This window comes from Protomyctophum parallelum (genome assembly GCF_964188405.1).
Source record: "Protomyctophum parallelum genome assembly, chromosome: 4".
Taxonomy (NCBI): domain Eukaryota; kingdom Metazoa; phylum Chordata; class Actinopteri; order Myctophiformes; family Myctophidae; genus Protomyctophum; species Protomyctophum parallelum.
In genome coordinates, this window is record NC_139700.1 from 30,361,168 (window position 1) to 30,379,797 (window position 18,630).

Here is an 18,630-nt window from a genome sequence, read left to right on the forward strand (position 1 = left end):
AACATCCTAAACAAAGCATCTGCTGTGAGACTCGTGCATTGCGAGAGCCCAGGATGTGCTGGAACATGTTAAGATGCTAATTACACTCAAGCAGCACACTTGCTGGGAAAAGGATAGCCTTGGTTTTTATTATGGTGCTTTGGCTTCGGATTCAAGGTCTGACCTTTCCTTGGTGTGAAAGTAGCGTGCTCACTGACGGAACAGATGTCTCCACAATCAGTCAGTTTGTAAGCTTTTTTCTGTTCTCTAAGTCTTTCACATGTTCTATCTAGAGCAGGGCTTCGCAAGTTTCCATGTCAAGGACCCCCAATAGCCATAGCCTCTGGCTACTACCCACCGATTGCAAAATGGAGTTAGAAAAAAAAAGAAAGACCCCAAAAAATGCTTAATTTCATTCCACAACTCACTCTGCATTTCCTGAATGGAGAGAGTCAATCCCCCCTAAATATATGAAACTGTCAACTGTGCAAAAACTAAAAGAAGCACAGTAATGTTATTAATTATATTTGAATTGAAACGATTAACTTCATCCTAAAAGGACCACTGTTCTAGACCAGTGACTTTCAACCTTTTTCATATCAAGGTCTATTATTTATTCGCCATTTGAGCCATGGACCACCATTTGATGACATTTAATCTCTAACACCCAAAACGAAAATATTTTATTGTCGTTGGATAATATTTCTTTCACAATTCCATGCATGCTGTATTTGAGGTGGTACCATAGGAGAGATAACGGGGAAACGTTGATCAAAATAACAATTACATTCTCTAATTGTGTAGACTTCTTGGAAATTAAGTAAGCTTTTATGCTCTCAAGAGTTAAAGATCTAATAAGGATCAATTTGGTTACGAACTCTCCATTTAGCTGGGGACCACCTGGAACCCCCTCTAGGACCACTGGTGGTCCCCGGACCACTGGTTGAAAACCTCTATTCTAGACTGCTGGTTAATTAAAGTCAAATTGGTGACTTGCATGCCTGCATCTCCGCATTAGTGGGGTCTGATCAGGGATGAATCACTGTAAATATGTTGAATTGTGACATGTTTCTATGGTAAAGTGCTTTATAAACATGTTTATGTTTTGTTGTAAACTACCTCCCTGTGAAGACGCAATTCAATGTTGAGAAAGCGGAGTCCCCCCCCCCCCCCCCCTTCTACTCCATCAAATATGTCCAACACAAACTACACTTGGTAATGATGATAAAGAATACATTTTACATGAGAGTGACTGAATGTTCATAACAATATAATGTACAATATCCTATCTAATATAAACCTAGATGTACTATTAACAGCATGAACCTAACCCTCCCTATTCTCTATTCTGTGCATGTCATAATGGGTGACAAAATAATAGAAACTGGCTTGTGATTGTGACACATTGTGAACTTGTAGATCGGCAGTTTCTGCAAAGAGATGTTTGACCCTATCTTATGCCCTTATTTTTTTTACTATTTTGAAAAACATTTTAAGTTAGTGAAAATAGCCGATCTGCATCGACACACAAGCTTGTACATTTGGCATTAAAATAGTAAAAAATGCCAATACAGTTTAGGCATAAGGAGTAAGGAAAAAAGGAGGACATATCTCCACTGAACAACATATAATAGGGTTTGGATAATACATGGGTTTTTCGACAGGATGAAATGTTATCCAATGCATACGTCAACCTTGGCATTTTCGTTCATGACTGCCATTATGTATGTCCTTTTTACAACCTCTGCTAAGAAACCTGACAATTGTGGAAGTACACAAGGCATTTGGAGCAGTCATCCGTCATGGCTCAGTGCAAGCAGACTGGCAGCACAGCATGCCCTGTGTGTCCGATAAGAAATGCATGCAGACTGTGTTTGCCCTATTGAACAGCTGTCTGTTTGTGGTGCTACCTCAGATTGACTAGCCTCAGGTGTGTGTGTGTGTGTGTGTGTGTGTGTGAGAGAGAGAGAGATTGCGTGTGTGTGTGTGTGTGTGTGGGGCAGGCAAATGCCAACTTGTCACATGCTGTATTATGTGTTAAGTACTTGAATCAAAAAATATTTGTTTAATAGAACAAAGCCATAAACTAAATTGACAATCGTCTTCTTTAGCTATCAGCAGTCAGGCAGAGCTCCATTTTCTAGCTTCATTACACATTGGGTCTTAATATGGGCCCTGTATTGCATAAGCTATAAATGTCTGTTCCTATAATCTTTCATGGGTTTCACGGTTCTCTGCTCATCATTGATTTGCAATTCATGACCATCTGCTGCAGTCAATTTTCCATTAATCATTTGGATTACGCATCTTGGTATTTTGCCACAGATATGGTGTGTGGCAGCCTGGCAAGAATAGTAGTCAATATACCCTACATTTACATGTATATTTGATCAGATTCACTACCAGGCAAACAAACGGCTTGTTCATGTTAAGAAAAGTTTGCGCTCTTGACTCAAGGCCTGCCAATGAGAAGGCCATGTGTGAGGTGCCAAGTGTGTGTGTGATGTTTTCATTTGGCCTAGATTTGAATTACCTTTTTAATCTAGATTGTATACAATTGTACTGCACACATTTTGGTTTCACTGGAGTGTCTCACAACCTGACAGCACTGTTATTGGTTAAAAACAAAATCACAACTCGGCAAGTGTTTTTAATTTCACCAAGGCTCAGTCAGGCTAATCACCATGGGAGATCCCTGAAATAAAAACAAACATCTGCAGCCTTGCAATATATATATATATTTTTTTATAGACATATCGGAGCCAACAGAGTACAGTACTTCAATTTAGTAGCAGCTGAACGTCTACCACCATTGTGCGGTAGACTCCAGTGAACGAGTAAACTTAAAGCCTCATAGCATCTTGTCCTCTCCATTGTTCACTGTACAAGCGGCAAGTAAATAATTGCTTGGTGGCTCCCAGCAGATAATAAATGATTGTTCCTTAATGTGTTTTTCCTATAGGACACACTAAAATAAAACAATGCCGTCGGCGGGCGGCACTGATGTGTTCCTTATTAGGATTGCACACAAACAAAAATGTTTCCCCCTTGTTCAAAATGCCTCTGTTCACCATAAACATCTGTGGGTGACTGTCTGTGTTTGTGACTCTCTCTACAGAAAACCCCAGAGTGCCAGCTAGTCATACTCCCAGTGGTTCAGCTGCCGGGTCTCCACACAGCTCCATGCCCGTTCAGGTGAGACCAGGCTCTCTTTCTGAACGCATTGTTCTTCGCCAGCATCAATGCTTCATGCTTGGAACTGGAAAGATCTCAAATTGAAGCAGATAAATGTACTCTCTCCAAAATGTGCAACCCACCTGGAAATTCTGTTTATTAAAAAGCTGGAGAGACAGGGCGACTCGAACTAACTGAACAAACACACTAGTCTATAGCAATGAATATGATCAGAATACAGTGCTTTAACCTTTTAACAAAAACAAAACTTGTTTTGACCAAAACAAATATCACTTACCCTACCTAATTCACAAACAAACAAAGAAAGGGGAAGGGGCATTATCTGGTTCAACCCAGCTCTGGTCCATAGCTCTAATGCCGTTGCATTACCGATGACTTCCGGGGCTCGCATAAATGCAGACCAGCCTCTCGTCTTTAACGTAAATAAAAATAACTTTTTTGCTACTCACCAATACAAAAGTGGGTTGTGTCATTAGAAAGCCTACTTTCCTTAGTGTGAACACTCTGAGCCCCCCACCACACCTATAAAAGGTATTGTTTGGCCAAAAAGGCAAAAAAAAGGTAAGGGAGGTAAATGTAAATTCCCATCGAAAGTAGGTGTCATTCACTGCCGCAGTTTTTCCTTTTTTTGGCATGATGAAGCATTTAACACAACACTAGTGACAGTAAAGACGTTTGAAGCTCTCTGACCCTTACACTTTAACCTTTGGCCTGTCAGGAGGAACTCCCCGCATGTGTAAAAGAATCGGAGAAGGACATGATGGTGGTGGGCAGCACGGAGCCGAAGCTGACCCCCAAGGAAGACTTAAAGGCCCGTAGAGCCAAGGCCATAACAGCTAAAGCGTTTGAAATTGAGAAGGTAATTAGTTTTGCAACCGTCTGACTGTACTCTTTTTGCAGTGAGTGTTTTTGACTGTGTCATATTGTTGCAACTGGTCTCGTTTGGCTTTCCTACTGTTTATATCAATCATTCAAATTATTTTATAATTAGATTTTCTTTTCTTTTTTTTTTCAAAATCGCAAAACAATTATTGTCATATAGTTTTGGAAAACTGCAATATCATAAAGCCTCTGTAGAGGAGCCTGAGAGATAGGCAAAGAGATTCAGCGAATGTGAGAGCACACAAAGGCACATATTATTTTACAGTCTCGAACGTGCATATTTAAAAGCCCACCACCATTTCACACATGGTCCAGCAAGCCATATACTGTATTTCTAGGTTTTGACTTAGTCTAGTTTCTTTATTGGGTGGTGAGAAGGAGGATGAGTCTGCAGAAAAAGCCCTAAGCACCGCTGCACCTCAGGTCGTACTGAGCCACACGGCCTAGCATTTGGGTCTGCTCTTCCCTTCCCTCCCCTTCACTGTATGCCACAGTACCACTTATCTGTTCCCGTTAAAGCAGGGCAGGAATTGCCCTGCAGGATGCATGAGGCCCACCCACAGTGTGGTATACGTACAACTCTTGGCATTAGCACACACACACATGCTTACCCTGCCATTCCTAACCAGATTACAGACGCGGTTGGTGGCACCAGCCTGTAGTGTAACATCTGCCCCAAGGCTCGGCTACATGCGCACTGATCCATCACTGTCGTGGAGGGTCAGGCTGACGGGGCCGAGCAGTAGGGTTGACGTTGCAATCCACCAATGGCACAGGTTCTGCAATCCACCAAGGCTGTAGAGTGATGGCTCCGGTCCACTGCTGAGGGACTGCTTGGATCTGTACCCATTTAGTTGGGTACAGTTTTCTGAAATACCTCATGTTTCTGTATCAGTGGTGCTCCATATTTCATGTCAAGGATCCCGAAAATGATATGTAATTGGCCGAACGACCCCCCCCATCTCAAAATATATTGTTTCAAGGACCCACCAGAAGCAAATATTTGAGTTAAAAACGTTTGCTCTGAAAGAATATATATTCAAAGATTTGTGCCGCATTTTCACGATTTAAAAAAAATAGCTAAAGTATAACAAAATGCTTAAAACACCAACAGGGGTTCCTGCCCAGAATGGGTTAAATGAGTGCTTTACTGCTAAGACGGTGCGTCAAAGGCCAGATACACCAAGACTCCTTCTTAGTTAGGATTTGGACTCTTCTTGAGCGTATGTTGGTAGTGTGCTTTTCTTCACCAACTGAGTTCACTGTGTCATTGGGCAGACACGAGGCTTGCCGTAATACATAATTTCCGTCTGTTTTTTCAGTGTTATAAAGGAGAATAAGAACCCAAACAGAAATTATGCTTTCACACAGTAAATTTGGCTTACTTGAAATACTGCCGTAATTGCACAACTGATTACAAACTGGTTGGTTTATATTGCTTCTTTTTCATCAAAATCCCACTTCCTTCGTTTGTTTGGTGCCACGTGTTACCATTTTAACATCTGATTTGTTATAAATGTTTATGTAGGGGGGAAAATATAGAAAATGCGAACCAGTTGCACGCCATATAATTGCAATGTCATGGGTTTGATTCCAACTCAAGATTTGTGTCTTTGTGTCTCTCTGCCCTCTTTTCCTCTCCCTTCATTGTGTGCTATTGTCTTTATAAAATAAAAAAATAATACTACATGTACAAATGTACAATATTTTATAACCTAAAACAAGCTATTGAACATGGCTAATGCCTGGGAGTGATTTTCAGATAAGTCCATTCATCATCTCAATCAGTGCAAATGAAACATATCCATTTCAGCTATTAGACCCCCTCTCACAGAGAGCTCTGCTTTGCAGCCTGAGTGATTAAAATGGCTCTTTTAATATCCTCTAATGTGTACCAGCCCTCAAGTCATTACCGCACTTCCCTTATTACGCAGGACCCCTGCCTGCATCAGTGCTCATTTGAACAGAGCCCCACTAAATGATCATGTTAGAGTCGTATGTATAATCCCCCCCCAGCTCCCAGACCATATCCCAACACACAAAGCACACTCCCTGTATCGACCCTTATAACCTAGACCTCCACAAACATCCGATCTGGGCAGCGGCCGACTCTTTCAGGCCCTCGGTGATGATGTTTCTCCAGGGCCCGGTCCCGTCATGTGTGGCCCTTTAGTATCAGACCCTCCTGCTGCTGGAAGGTGAACTTAGGCAGAACCTTCCCACAACCTTTCCTCACAACATACAGAGCTCGCTCAGGTCAAATGCACCCTTCCTGTTTAAGTAACAAGGGAGGAGTTCTCTAAGAATAGCAGTGTTAGGACACACTCCTTCCTAGATTCCTTGGTATTATAATAAATGTGGAGTAATGCTCTTAAAAAAAAAGAGGAGCAAATACTCCTGTGGATATACAGTATTTGTGCACTCATGATGGCTTGCAGTCTTTCCACTACAGTCGAGGGAAATCACTTAATTTGAGTTCATTGTTTGTTACAAGTCCCTTTTTCCTCTTTCCCTTTGAAGCTTCAAAGTGTATAAACCAGTGTATATAGACATATAAGACATAATGAGGTGAAAATGTAATCAGTGTCAGCGCAGCCTGTAGCCTGGAAAAAGCTTAGACAAGGTTTTGTTTTGAAAGATGGCAAACATAATCAATTGTAAGTGATTGGAGTGGTGCTTGGGTTATGGGACATACACCGCATACTTTTTGTCTCGTTTAGCCCATGTTTCCTCTCACATCTTCAAACCTGGAACCAATTTTCCTTCCGCCACAATTATGCACAGAGTTGGGCGAAATGTTTTCCGACGGGACAAGTTTACGCTCACAAGAAGGCATGGAGAGTCACCCACAGCTCAATGTTAAACGGAGGCGAGAAACGCATCCAATATAGCCTAAAAAAAAGACCTGACATGTTGCATGTACAACATGTTGAGTGTTAAAGGTGGGGCAATAGGCGGGGATATTCAATGAATGTGAGGAAACGGTATTATGTTCTAATTTGTCAGAAACGATACATTTGTTTCATAAATGTTTGAAAAACAGCTACATCTGCCCCTCCCCCAACATTCAGTTGAGCGGTTTTGTGATGTCAGGAGTGGAGGAAGTTCAACGTGGTAAACTCAACTCCTATAAAGAAACAAAACAACAATACACATTTTATTTTACAGTAGAGAGGCTTCCAGTCAGAGCATTGCAAATATGTCCTATTTACATAAACAATGTTTATTTATTTTACTGGCAGTACAGTGTACAGTGTGTCTGTTGTGCTACCTTTAGGGTCACTATCGTAAAACGTCTGAAGTTTCAGTCATTTCCAGGTAATTGTATGAAAAGAAAAAAGTTTAGATATGACTAGAATGTGAAATATAAAACGTCCATTATCTGTTGCCCAACCGTTATCAACCTAAGCCCTATATTTTAGGGATGCCAGCTTGAAAGTGGTTAATTTAACTCTTGATGGTGTAAAGATGGACCATTTTGTGTCCATCTTTACACTCTTGGGGAGGGGGAAGAGATTACATTACTTCTTACTTGTTTTTGTATGAGCACAAAAGGCAGTCTGTGTTGTTGGAAGAAACTGACCCTGGGCTCACTCACACACACACACACACACAAACGAGTCATGAGTCTGGAGCTTCCTTGCGGTCCGTGTTGAACACTATGATTATGTGGGGCAGTGGATTTGCTTGACATGACATCTGCAGACATTAAAGCATCAGGCTGAGTCCAAACATCTCCCACAGTCGGAGATATTTCTGTCAAGGTTCCTCCTCACTCTCGCGATCATGTTTTTCGTCTTCTCACTTTCCTCCCCTGTGTTGTACAGTGAGTGTTTTGCATTGTTTTGATGCGGTGCGCTTTGTTTTTTGTCCAGGCATAAATATCATATATACACAATCCAGTGGTGTATAACGTCCAGTAACCATCCGAGGAAGTGATGCAAGAATGTAGAGCAGTTAAAATAACCTTTATCATGTTATGGGGAGGCTATTGTCTTGAGGCTATTGCCGCTGTGCTGACCATTGGAGTTTCGAAGTAATTCACACATTAACTTAACAATAGAGTGGCTATTTCATTATAACCACCATTATTGCGCATGAAATGCCTCAAACCAGCTGGAAATGCAACAGAGCATGGATAACCTTGCCACAGCATGCACAGCCTTTGGCCTTACCATCAGTACCAAGAAGACAGAGGTGATGCACCAACCTGCTCCTGGTGCCCTCCTGTACACTGAGCCCCTCATTAGTGTAAATGGTGAACATCTCAAGGCTGGCGAAAGGTTTGTCTACCTTGATGAGGAGGTCCTGCACAGGATAGCCCATGGAAGCGCTGCCTTCAGTAGACTCCGCACCTCTGTGTGGGAGCGTAGAGGGATCAGCCTACAGACTAAATTGATTTTAGTTTGTTTTGTACAATAGTTTCAGTTATAGTTTTTTGTAAAGCCTTGTTTTTATTTTCATTTAGAAAGAGAAGTCTTGAGACATCTGAGGGCTGGAGGCTGTGAGGCACTACAGTTATTTTAATTTACCTTCACCTTACCGGTCCCAGTCACACACGCTCATGTCACGGTGCCTGTTAGGATTTGATCAGATAGTATGCACAAGAACGACCCAATACAACCACCCACCCATCACCCCTACTGCTACTCTTACAGACACATTTATGTGCAAACATTACCTTCAAATCAATGCAGAGATCGATTGACTCCCACATTGAAAGGTGCTAAATTGTCTCCACCAGGCCGAAGGCTGTCTGGCTGTCTGTGTCCCTTTTATACCCATCTATGGAGTTCCGTGCCCAGTTCACATGCCCAAATATGGAGGCCATGCTGATGTCATATTTATGGCATCAGCATACTTTTATTACTATCAATAAAACGTGGTTTTATTGATATTTTTGGGAGATCCGCTGATCGGACCAACCTTCCACTCGGTGCATCACAGCCTCGGGTCCTCTGTAATATCCACATGGATTTTGAAGTCGGTTAAACTGACGCTGGTCACGGCTCCCCCTCGGGTCGTCAGCGACGTGCACACCAGTTTAAAGCTGGACGTGCATGCACGCGCACACACACTCCAAGTGGTGTCAAATTTCAGGACAGTCTCTGAATCTTGTGTGTGTGTGTGTGTGTGTGTGTGTGTGCGTGCGTGCATGCGTAATGTGCTAGACTCCTGGGAGATGGATAGCTGAGGTGGAGCATGTTCCCATATCGCGATCTGTTTCCACCCTTATTATTCCAAGTTGAATGTCAAATGATTGTCCCTCTAACACTGACCTTTTCCATTGACCTTAATACCTTCATAGTTGTCCTGGCTAGTTTCCTGTTTCATATACTGGAGAATAGCTTCTGGGTTGTGTCCAGCTACATACATATTGTACTAGTCTTGTGTTGTTCCTCTGCTCTCCTCTGTCCTTTTCTGTTTCCACATGCTCAACACTTGCACACTTAATTCATTACATTATTACATGAAACACCATTTATGAAAACCATATGCATTAGACGTCGATTCAGATTTTTGTTATAACCGTAAATTAACAGGCTTTTGATTTGTCCTGCGATTAGTACAAATAACCATGGGTACACGGTCGTGTGTTAGCCTGAATACACATGATGTCGAGGTAACAAATTTTGTGGTTTTTAAAGTTGCCCATTACACTGACAGGCTGCTGGAATTTAGCCTGTTTTAGTGGTATGGTTAACCTCACATCCTGCCCCAGCCCAGACACTGATGTGGGCCGACAGGCAGCAGGGTTCTTAAAGGTCTTCAAACATAGCAAAGCTGCTAACTCTTCTTGTTAATGTCCGACAGAATGAAATAAGATCATGTGCCACTTCTCTTGATTGTAGAGGAAAAGAGCATCTCCATCCCACATTCCTAAAGTAGCTATGGGGTCATCACAACATGACACTATTCTTGCCTCTAAAGAATCCCAGTACAAATTGTTTAAATCACACCATTGCAGAAGTAAGTCAGACCTCTCTCTACTGTAGTAAGTAGTAGTCTTTGCTACCCGAGGGAAACGTTTACATTGTTTTTTCCTTTCTTTCTTTAAAAGAATCACACCCGTGTGAACTGAGTGGTGCAATTCCCCCCCCCCCCTCTCTCTCTCTCTCATTAGCAGGCACAGCACTACCCCTCTCTCTGTTTCTGGCGCCCCCTACTGGTATTAATAAGTCACATACTCGTGCTCATGACTACACACAGGTACACGGACATTGCTGTTACACACAGGTACACGGACATTGCTGTTACACACAGGTACACGGACATTGCTGGTTGTAGGAGTGGTTGCACCACTCAAAAACTTTTTATGACGTGTGATGAGTTTGTAAATCGGCTATTTGAGCCATCTACACATTTCACCATTTTATGAACAAAGTATAAAATAGAGCGTGGTTTCGCGTTGATTTGTTGATGTATTAATTTTTTTAATAAATGAACACTTCCTGATTATTCAATTCATTGAAAAAGTAATCACTAGAATCATTGCTAAGACAACAATCAACAGCCCCAATAGTGTCAGGATCAAATGAAAGCCTGGAGAACCCTGCTGTCGCAGACTGCTCTTTGACTATAGGGCCATTTGATAGGGTGGTGTGAAAGCCGGGCCAGACGACCGTGCCCTCTAGGGGGAGGGATCAGATCACGGTCCCACATAGGGGCCTTGCTGGCCCCAGGTGATAAAGGCCTAGTGAGCGTGCACCTGGGACACTAATAAAGGGGTTAACAGCCGTTTCTGCCAAGCAGTAAAACCTAAGCGGGACCTCAGAGCTTGTTACATTATGGTGTGAAAGAACTTTGCAGTCCCTGCTAACATACTCTGACACCTTGGCTCCCTTTTCTCTCCCCTTTTTCTTTTCAGACAAACGCACACTTGCATGGGCTCGCTCGCACACACACTCACACCTGTTTAATGGAAATACACCTACTTGCCAGGAGTGAGTTCGCAAAGTTCACATTTAAGTGTTGGAATGAGAGCGAGTCTTGAAGGGCGTTTGGAAAGTGATCACTTTGACCTCTTTGGGCTCTTGATGTATACATTTTCTAGGACTGAACACTATAGTCATATTGCGTTATATGAGAGAGGCATATGTGTATTGCAAAGGCTGCAATATGTACTGTAGTTGCAGTGCCGTATTTTGGGGACTAAAATTTGCCTATGTGAACTTGAAAATTAAAATGTCACTCCACCACATATAGCATTATCATTTCCCACATTAAAGATTAAAATGCTCCATTTTATGATCATATTGAAATGGAAAACCTGTTTGGCATTTAATTTTCAAAGCCATAACCCCTTTTACAGCTAATCATATTCAGCATAATTATGATACATTTAATTCATATTTGGAATAATATTAAAATTATTGAAAAATGCTTAAATTATCAGCGGTCAAGCCCAAAGGTTGTAGACCCCTTATTTTTTAGCAGTTTTGACAGTTCTGTACTGTTGTTTTCCACGAAATTAGGGAATATGCTAGAAATCAGAGCTTCATTCGTCAAAAGACCTCTGACCTTTTGATCTCCAATGGGGATTTTATGATTTGCTCTTATCGACTTTTTCGGTCATCAAAATAGCAACGTAAAATATATTTTTTGGCCGGGGTATCGGGGTAACCACTCCCCTTGAAATTGCATTTCCATTCATGCGAGTGGAGTCTGGACTCTCGTTACAGGATAGCGATTATTTTCATCCACAACTAACACTTGACACCTTTTGCTTCAAAAAGCCCTTCCCTTCTAATGGGCATCAGCCTAGTCTGTGTGTTAAAGTTTTGTTGTTTGAACAGATTTGCCCAAATAAGGAGATAAGCACTGAGATAATACTGACGTCACAGATGACTGACATCAATGAGTGGCCTCCAAGTACTTTGAGCTTTTCCAAGTCAGTTTGCTTACCAATCCCAGATTCACAGCACAGCTGGTTCATGTATTCGATGAATTTGCTCTCACATTTTTGGATCATTTTGTGAGTTATTGAATCAGTAGTGTTTGAAGCCAGTGGATTCCATGAACCTGGGATGTCTGAGAACTAATCTATCATTGTGAATTGAACATTGGTCTTTATTCACTGATCTGCTATTTTCTAGCTGTCACGCTAGCTTAGCATTATCTGCCGCCATCTTGGAAATGGTGCTCACAACATGCACAGGAAGCAGGAGTGTGGAAAAGAACATCTATGTTGTCAAAGGTGAGATTAGTGCAGTAGTTGGTGCCATCAAGAGAACCTCTAGATGGAATACCCACACTCCATTGGGTGAAGAACAGGACCCATTACTTAATAGTTTCAGGCAACTCCAAGAGATACTCAACAACATAAAAGGGTTGTCTGATGTGGAGCCCAACGTGTTCCTGAGACCCTTCCTGGAAGTGTTGCGGTTGGCGGATACCACTGGACCCATCGCAGGCCTTGCCCTCACCTCTGTCAACAAGTTTATGTCCTATGGACTTATAGACGTCAATCATGAGGCAGCGGCAGAGGCCATTGAGAACATGGCGGACGCTGTCACACGTGCCAGGTTTCATGGAACAGATTCAGCCAGCGATGAAGTAGTCCTTATGAAAATCTTACAGGTCCTCGGGACATTACTGCTGACGCCAGTTGGAGTCCACCTGACCAATGAGTCAGTTTGTGGGATCATGCGGTCTTGTTTACGCATCTGTTTTGAGATGCGTCTCAGCCGGCTCTTGAGGAAGTCCGCGGAGCACACACTGGTGGACATGGTCCAACTACTGTTCTCCAGACTACCGAAGTTCAAAGAGGAGACCAAGAGTTTTGTGGGTGCCAACATGAAGTTCCGTTCCGCTTGGATGAGTGAGTCCTCCAAGGGGAGGAAGTACAGACGCTTACTGCGGCTTCCTCATCACACGGTCAAATACACCGCATGTCAGATGGAGCAAACTCAACCCACATTTCTCCACAACAACAACCTCTCTGATGGGGTCCCATTAATATACCAAGGCTCCTCCACGCCATCTCCCACCTGGAGACGGCGCTCAGACAGCGTTGGCTCCTCTATCTCCTGTCCCTCCACTACAGAGAGTGACCTGGACACGTGCTCCAGGGACACATCCAGGGAAGACCTGATGGACCTAGAACAGAGCAGCTCGACCACCAGGCTGAAGGCACAGTCTAAGGGCAAGCAGGTGGAACTTGTCCGTTCAGCATCAGTAGAATCAATCCCTGAAGTCCGGGAGGACACAGAGCAGTCGGACAGCAGTTCTGTACATGACATGGACTACATGAATCCCAGGGATGGAGCATCCCTCGTGCCATACGGCTTACCGTGCCTGTGGGAGGTCTTCAGCTTCCTAATTTCACTGACTAACCCCCACGACCGCCACAACACGCCCACCATGATAGACATAGGCCTACAGCTGCTGACTGTGGCCTTGGAGTCTGCACACATCGCCAACTACCAGTCATTCCTAGGACTGATCAAAGATGAGCTCTGCAGACACCTCTTCCAGATGCTGAGCGTGGAGCGCATTAACCTGTATCCTGCCTCATTGCGTGTTTGCTTCCTGCTTTTTGAGGGCATGAGAGTACATCTCAAATTTCAGCTTGAGATGTACCTGAAGAAGCTGATGGACATCATAATGTCAGAGGACATAAAGACGCCTTATGAGATGAAGGAGATGGCACTGGAGGCCCTGTTGCAGCTGTGGAGGATCCCCAACTTTGTGACGGAGCTCTACATTAACTATGACTGTGACTTCTACTGTTCCAACCTGTTTGAGAACCTCATCAATATGCTATCTAAGAATGCCTTTCCAGTGTCTGGGCAGCTCTATACCACACAGCTCCTCTCTCTAGAGGCTCTGCTGATTGTGATTGACAGCCTTGAAGCCCACTGCCAAACCAAGGTGCTCAACAGTACCATTCTGCAGGACCAATCAGAAGTAGCACTCGCAGAATGGGAGGGTTTAACTCATAACACCAAATATACAGCAACAGACACTACTGTATTGGGGTACAATGCCAACTGGCAGAATGCTCCAGAAGCTGGGAGTGCTGTATTGTGTCCGCCAACCAGTAGACACTTGATGGATGATGAGAAGATGAGACTGGGCAGACATGACCAGGAAGAGACTGATACTGCTGGAAAGAAATCACCGACAAAACCTCAAAGATTCTCTTCATGTCTACCAGATTCACAAGAGTTGAACAACATTAAAATCAAGAAGAATTTGCTGATCTCTGGGACAGAGCAGTTTAACCAGAAACCTAAAATGGGTATCCAGTTCCTGCAGGAGAAAGGCCTCCTCCATAATCCCATGGACAATAACCAGGTGGCCCTGTGGCTTCGAGAGAACCTACGACTCGACAAGAAGATGATCGGGGAGTTCATCAGTGATCGTGAGAATAAGGACCTTCTGGTCAGCTTTGTCAGCACATTTGCCTTCCAAGGGCTGCGTATTGATGAGGCTCTGCGTCTCTACTTGGAAGCCTTCAGGCTGCCGGGAGAGGCTCCATTAATCCATGGGCTTCTGGAAACCTTCACTGACAACTGGCATAAAGTGAATGGTTCTCTTTTCATGACAAACGATGCTGGTTTCACCCTGGCATATGGTGTTATCATGCTGAACACTGATCAGCACAACCACAACGTCCGCAAGCAGCACATTCCCATGACGGTCGAGCAATTTAAGAACAATCTGAAGGGAGTGAATGGGAACAAGGATTTTGACCAAGACATGTTGGAAGACATCTACTATGCTATCAAGAATGAAGAGATTGTGATGCCGGATGAGCAGACTGGCCTGGTGAAGGACAACTATGTGTGGCGCGTGCTCCTCCACCGCAGTGCCACACCGGAGGGCATTTTCCTCCATGTCCCAGTCAGCAGCTATGACCATGACCTGTTCACTGTGACCTGGGGCCCCACCATCGCTGCCCTCTACCATGTCTTCGACAAGAGCTTGGATGACACCATTATCCAGAAGTCTGTTGATGGTTTCAAGAAATGTGCCGTGATATCTGCTCACTATGGCTTCAGCGATGTGTTTGACAGTCTGATCATCGCCCTCTGCAAGTTCACTACTTTCTGCAGTGAGTGGTCTGTGGAGAACCCACTGTCAGTGTTTGGAAGTAACGGAAAGGCACAGGTAGCAGCAAAGACTGTGTTCCACCTGGTCCGTTGCCATGGTGGGGTTCTCAGGCATGGATGGAAAAACATCATTGACTGCATGCTGCAGCTCTTCAGAGCTGAGCTGCTGCCCAAAGCCATGGTTGAGGCAGAAGATTTTGTGTCGCCAAATGGAAAGGTTTCTCTGAAGAGAGAGGAAATGCCCTCGCACCACAGTCAATCCGCAGTGCTGAGTTTTGTCAACTGGCTGACTCTGAGTGGAGCGGAGCAGTCTGGTCAGGCAGCAGCCTCCACAGAGGATCTGGAAGCCACGCAAGCCGCCATCCTCTGCATCAGGCAATGTGACCCAGAGACGTTGATCACAGAAAGTAAAGTCCTACAGGTGGAGTCACTACAGGAACTGGTGAAGGCTCTGATCTCAGTCAGCCCTGATGAGAACTATGATGAAGAGGATGCTGCCTTCTGCCTGGAGATGCTGCTACGCATCGTTCTGGAGAACAGGGACCGCGTGTTGTGTGTATGGAAGACCGTGCAGGATCACCTCTGCCATCTCTGCGTCTGTGCTAACGAGAGCTGTTTCCTGGTAGAGAGGGCTGTGGTGGGACTGCTCAGACTGGCCACTTGTCTGCTACGACAAGAAGACATCAGGTCTCAGGTGCTCCTTTCACTGCGTCTCCTGCTGAGGATGAAGCCCCATGTCCTGTCACGGGTGAGACGGGAGGTGGCCTATGGCCTTCACGAACTTCTCAAGACCAATGCTGCCCTTATCCACTGTACAGATGACTGGTACACTCTGTTCTCCTTGCTGGAGTGTATTGGAGCTGGGGTGAAACCTCTAGCCTCCTCCCAGCTGACCTCCACCACTACAGACGATCATATATGTGCTCAGTCAGATGGTGAGTTGTCTTCCCACCACTCCTGTGAAGTGAGTCTGAAGTCTCCGGACCGTGGCTGTTCCTCTGATTCTGAAGTATACACCGAGCACAGCCATTCCAGAATCTCTCACTCTACTACTGACATAGATGTCGAGAGCAGTGGGTGTCTGGTTGTTTCTAAAGATGTCCTTGATGTCGCTATGGGCCAAGGCCAAGCAGCGAGCACCAAGGCTCTCATGAACCACCCACTGGTCAATCACTACAGTCTAACACTAGATCAGGAGCTGGGCCAGCACGACATAAAATCCTTCATGAAGTGTGTGGAGACACTGTCCTTTATTATCCATGACGCTGCCCACATCACCCCTGATAACTTCGAGCTTTGTGTCAAGGCTGTCCGCATGTTTGTGGAAGCCAGCCGTAATGGAGGTTACCATGACAATGACAAGAAGAGACAGAACTCTTCCGAAGCGCTCAAGAAAAAAGCTGGTTGGTGGGAGAAGGATTGTGGAGGCACGCTGTGGGGTGGCAGCCGTGCCCCCAGCCAGTGTTCTTCGCGCTCCCACAGTGACGATGAGGAACCAGCCGGCTACCACACGGTGTCATTACAACTGTTAGACCTGATGCAGACGCTGCACACTCGTGCCGCTAGTATATACAGCTCCCGGGCAGAGGAACATTGCCACCATGAATCTGCAGGCAGATCTGAAATCCAAAGGATCGAGCCAGACTCCCAAACCTTATGGACCAGCTGCTGGTGTCCACTGCTGCAAGGCATCGTCTGGCTGTGCTGTGATTCTAGATGTCAGGTCCGTATGCAGGCTCTCAACTACCTTGAGAGAGCCCTGCTGCATGATCTGCAGATGCTAGACGCTACCCAATGGGAATCCTGCTTCAACGAGGTGCTGTTCCCCCTGCTGACTAAGCTCCTTGACAACATTAGCCCAGCTGACGTTGGCGGTATGGAGGAGACCAGAATGAGAGCGTGTACCCTCCTGTCAAAGGTGTTCCTGCGGCATCTGTCACCCTTGTTGTCCCTGCCCAACTTTGCTAACCTGTGGCTCACCATCCTGGACTTCATGGTCAAATACATGCATCCTAGTTCCAGCGACCTACTGTTAGAGTCCATTCCAGAGTCATTGAAGAACATGTTGCTGGTAATGGACAAGGCAGGGATATTCCCCAGTGCACCACTCTCATAGTTGCCACTTATGATACGCAACTTTGGGCTTGGTTTTTCTGTAAGGTCACTACTTCAAAATACGTTGTAAGTAGTAGTTCCTTAGTATTTGTGTCTAATTGTGTCTGTTTATATGGTAGTTATTATAATTAGTTCATGTTCATTAAATCATGTGCTGAAATCCTACACCATTCACAACTGCATAGGGCTACATATTGTCTGTGTACGTAGCTGTAGTATGTGTAAACCCCTCAATACTTTAGTTATGGAGTTTGTCCAGTCTGAACTCTGAATCTGAATGGAGACTTTGTTTTTACTGCTGCCGGGGGAAGGATGTGTTCTCTTCTTGGCACTGACATCAGACACACTGGGGTGATGTCCTCATAATTGGTTTCCTATTAGAAGCGTTGCCACTAGGCGTTTTCAGAATCTGTACATGCTGTACACATTGGCCATTTCATACACTGCTTTTTTGCCGCTGCCGTAGGTGACGCGAAATCCGTGAAGCTTGATTTATATTTGCTGAAAATTGCACGTGTTTTAATGTATATACACATTTTACACTGCATTTTTTTTTCTGTTTTGTCAACATTGTCCCACACCACACACACTATTATGTGAAATTGCCAGGATACAAGTTGAGGAAATCTGTTCCCTGAAAACTACTGTACTTTCCTTTTTTGTCTCCACCAGCCGAAGGCATGGGGAGAGTATGTTTTGCACTCCGTCCGTCCGTCCGTCCGTGTGTCCGTGTGTCCGTCCGTCCGTGACCAGCTAATCTCAGCCACCGTTAACCCGGTCGATGCCAAATTTTGCACACACACTCCCTGGATGCCAACCATGAACCTCTGCCCCAAACTTTCCAGAACGGCCTGTTATAGCGCCACCAGGAGGCCGCTTTGTGCAAAACAGGTTTTTGCACAGCACACCTACAGATTTTGTCCAAACATCACGCAAATTGGTACACAGTCTCTCTAGAGCCATTCAACCAAACCGGTCTTTCATATTTCTCACACTCCATCCTGATTGGTTAAGATTGGCTTCCAAAGTTCACAGGAGTGCTCAGTTTCAAACAAAATGCTGCAAATCATGAACACATCGCGTGATTTCCGTGAAATTGTGCACCCACATTCCCACTAGGCCGAGGACAAAATGCCACATGAACAATTTCAACTCAGCCGAAAAGTGTTTTTACCTCTAACTGCACGGATCTGTGGATAACCTGGTGGAGACCTGTGCCCAGAAGGGCACTTTTTCTAGTTTAGTTTTGTTTTGGAAAAGTATCAAGTTTTTAGAAAGCTTTTGAATAGGCCATTACTACTACTCTAAGCAAACAAACATTAACCATCTTATGGCCACCCTAATTAACAGTGGATTGTGTCTTCTACCTGCACTATTCATAAGTTTAATTCGTCATTTTAAT

The 18,630-nt window shown here is 44.4% G+C and overlaps 2 protein-coding genes across 2 annotated transcripts in view; both read left to right on the forward strand.

Annotated features, from left to right (window-relative positions):
• Window positions 1–18,630, forward strand: part of LOC310857147 (uncharacterized protein) — a gene marked incomplete at its 5' end in the record, with an annotated part of 45,135 nt that overhangs the window by 23,178 nt on the left and 3,327 nt on the right. The window contains 2 exons of the mRNA XM_083762758.1: window positions 3,098–3,174; window positions 3,893–4,033. Of these exons, the coding sequence (XP_083618884.1) occupies window positions 3,098–3,174; window positions 3,893–4,033 (218 nt within the window). The remainder of the gene's footprint in view (window positions 1–3,097; window positions 3,175–3,892; window positions 4,034–18,630) is intronic.
• LOC310857983 (Golgi-specific brefeldin A-resistance guanine nucleotide exchange factor 1-like) lies at window positions 12,193–17,229 on the forward strand (the record flags this gene model as incomplete). The annotated part of the gene is made up of 1 exon (XM_083764027.1): window positions 12,193–17,229. One exon carries the CDS (start codon window positions 12,193–12,195, stop codon window positions 17,227–17,229), a length of 5,037 nt encoding a protein of 1,678 aa, XP_083620153.1.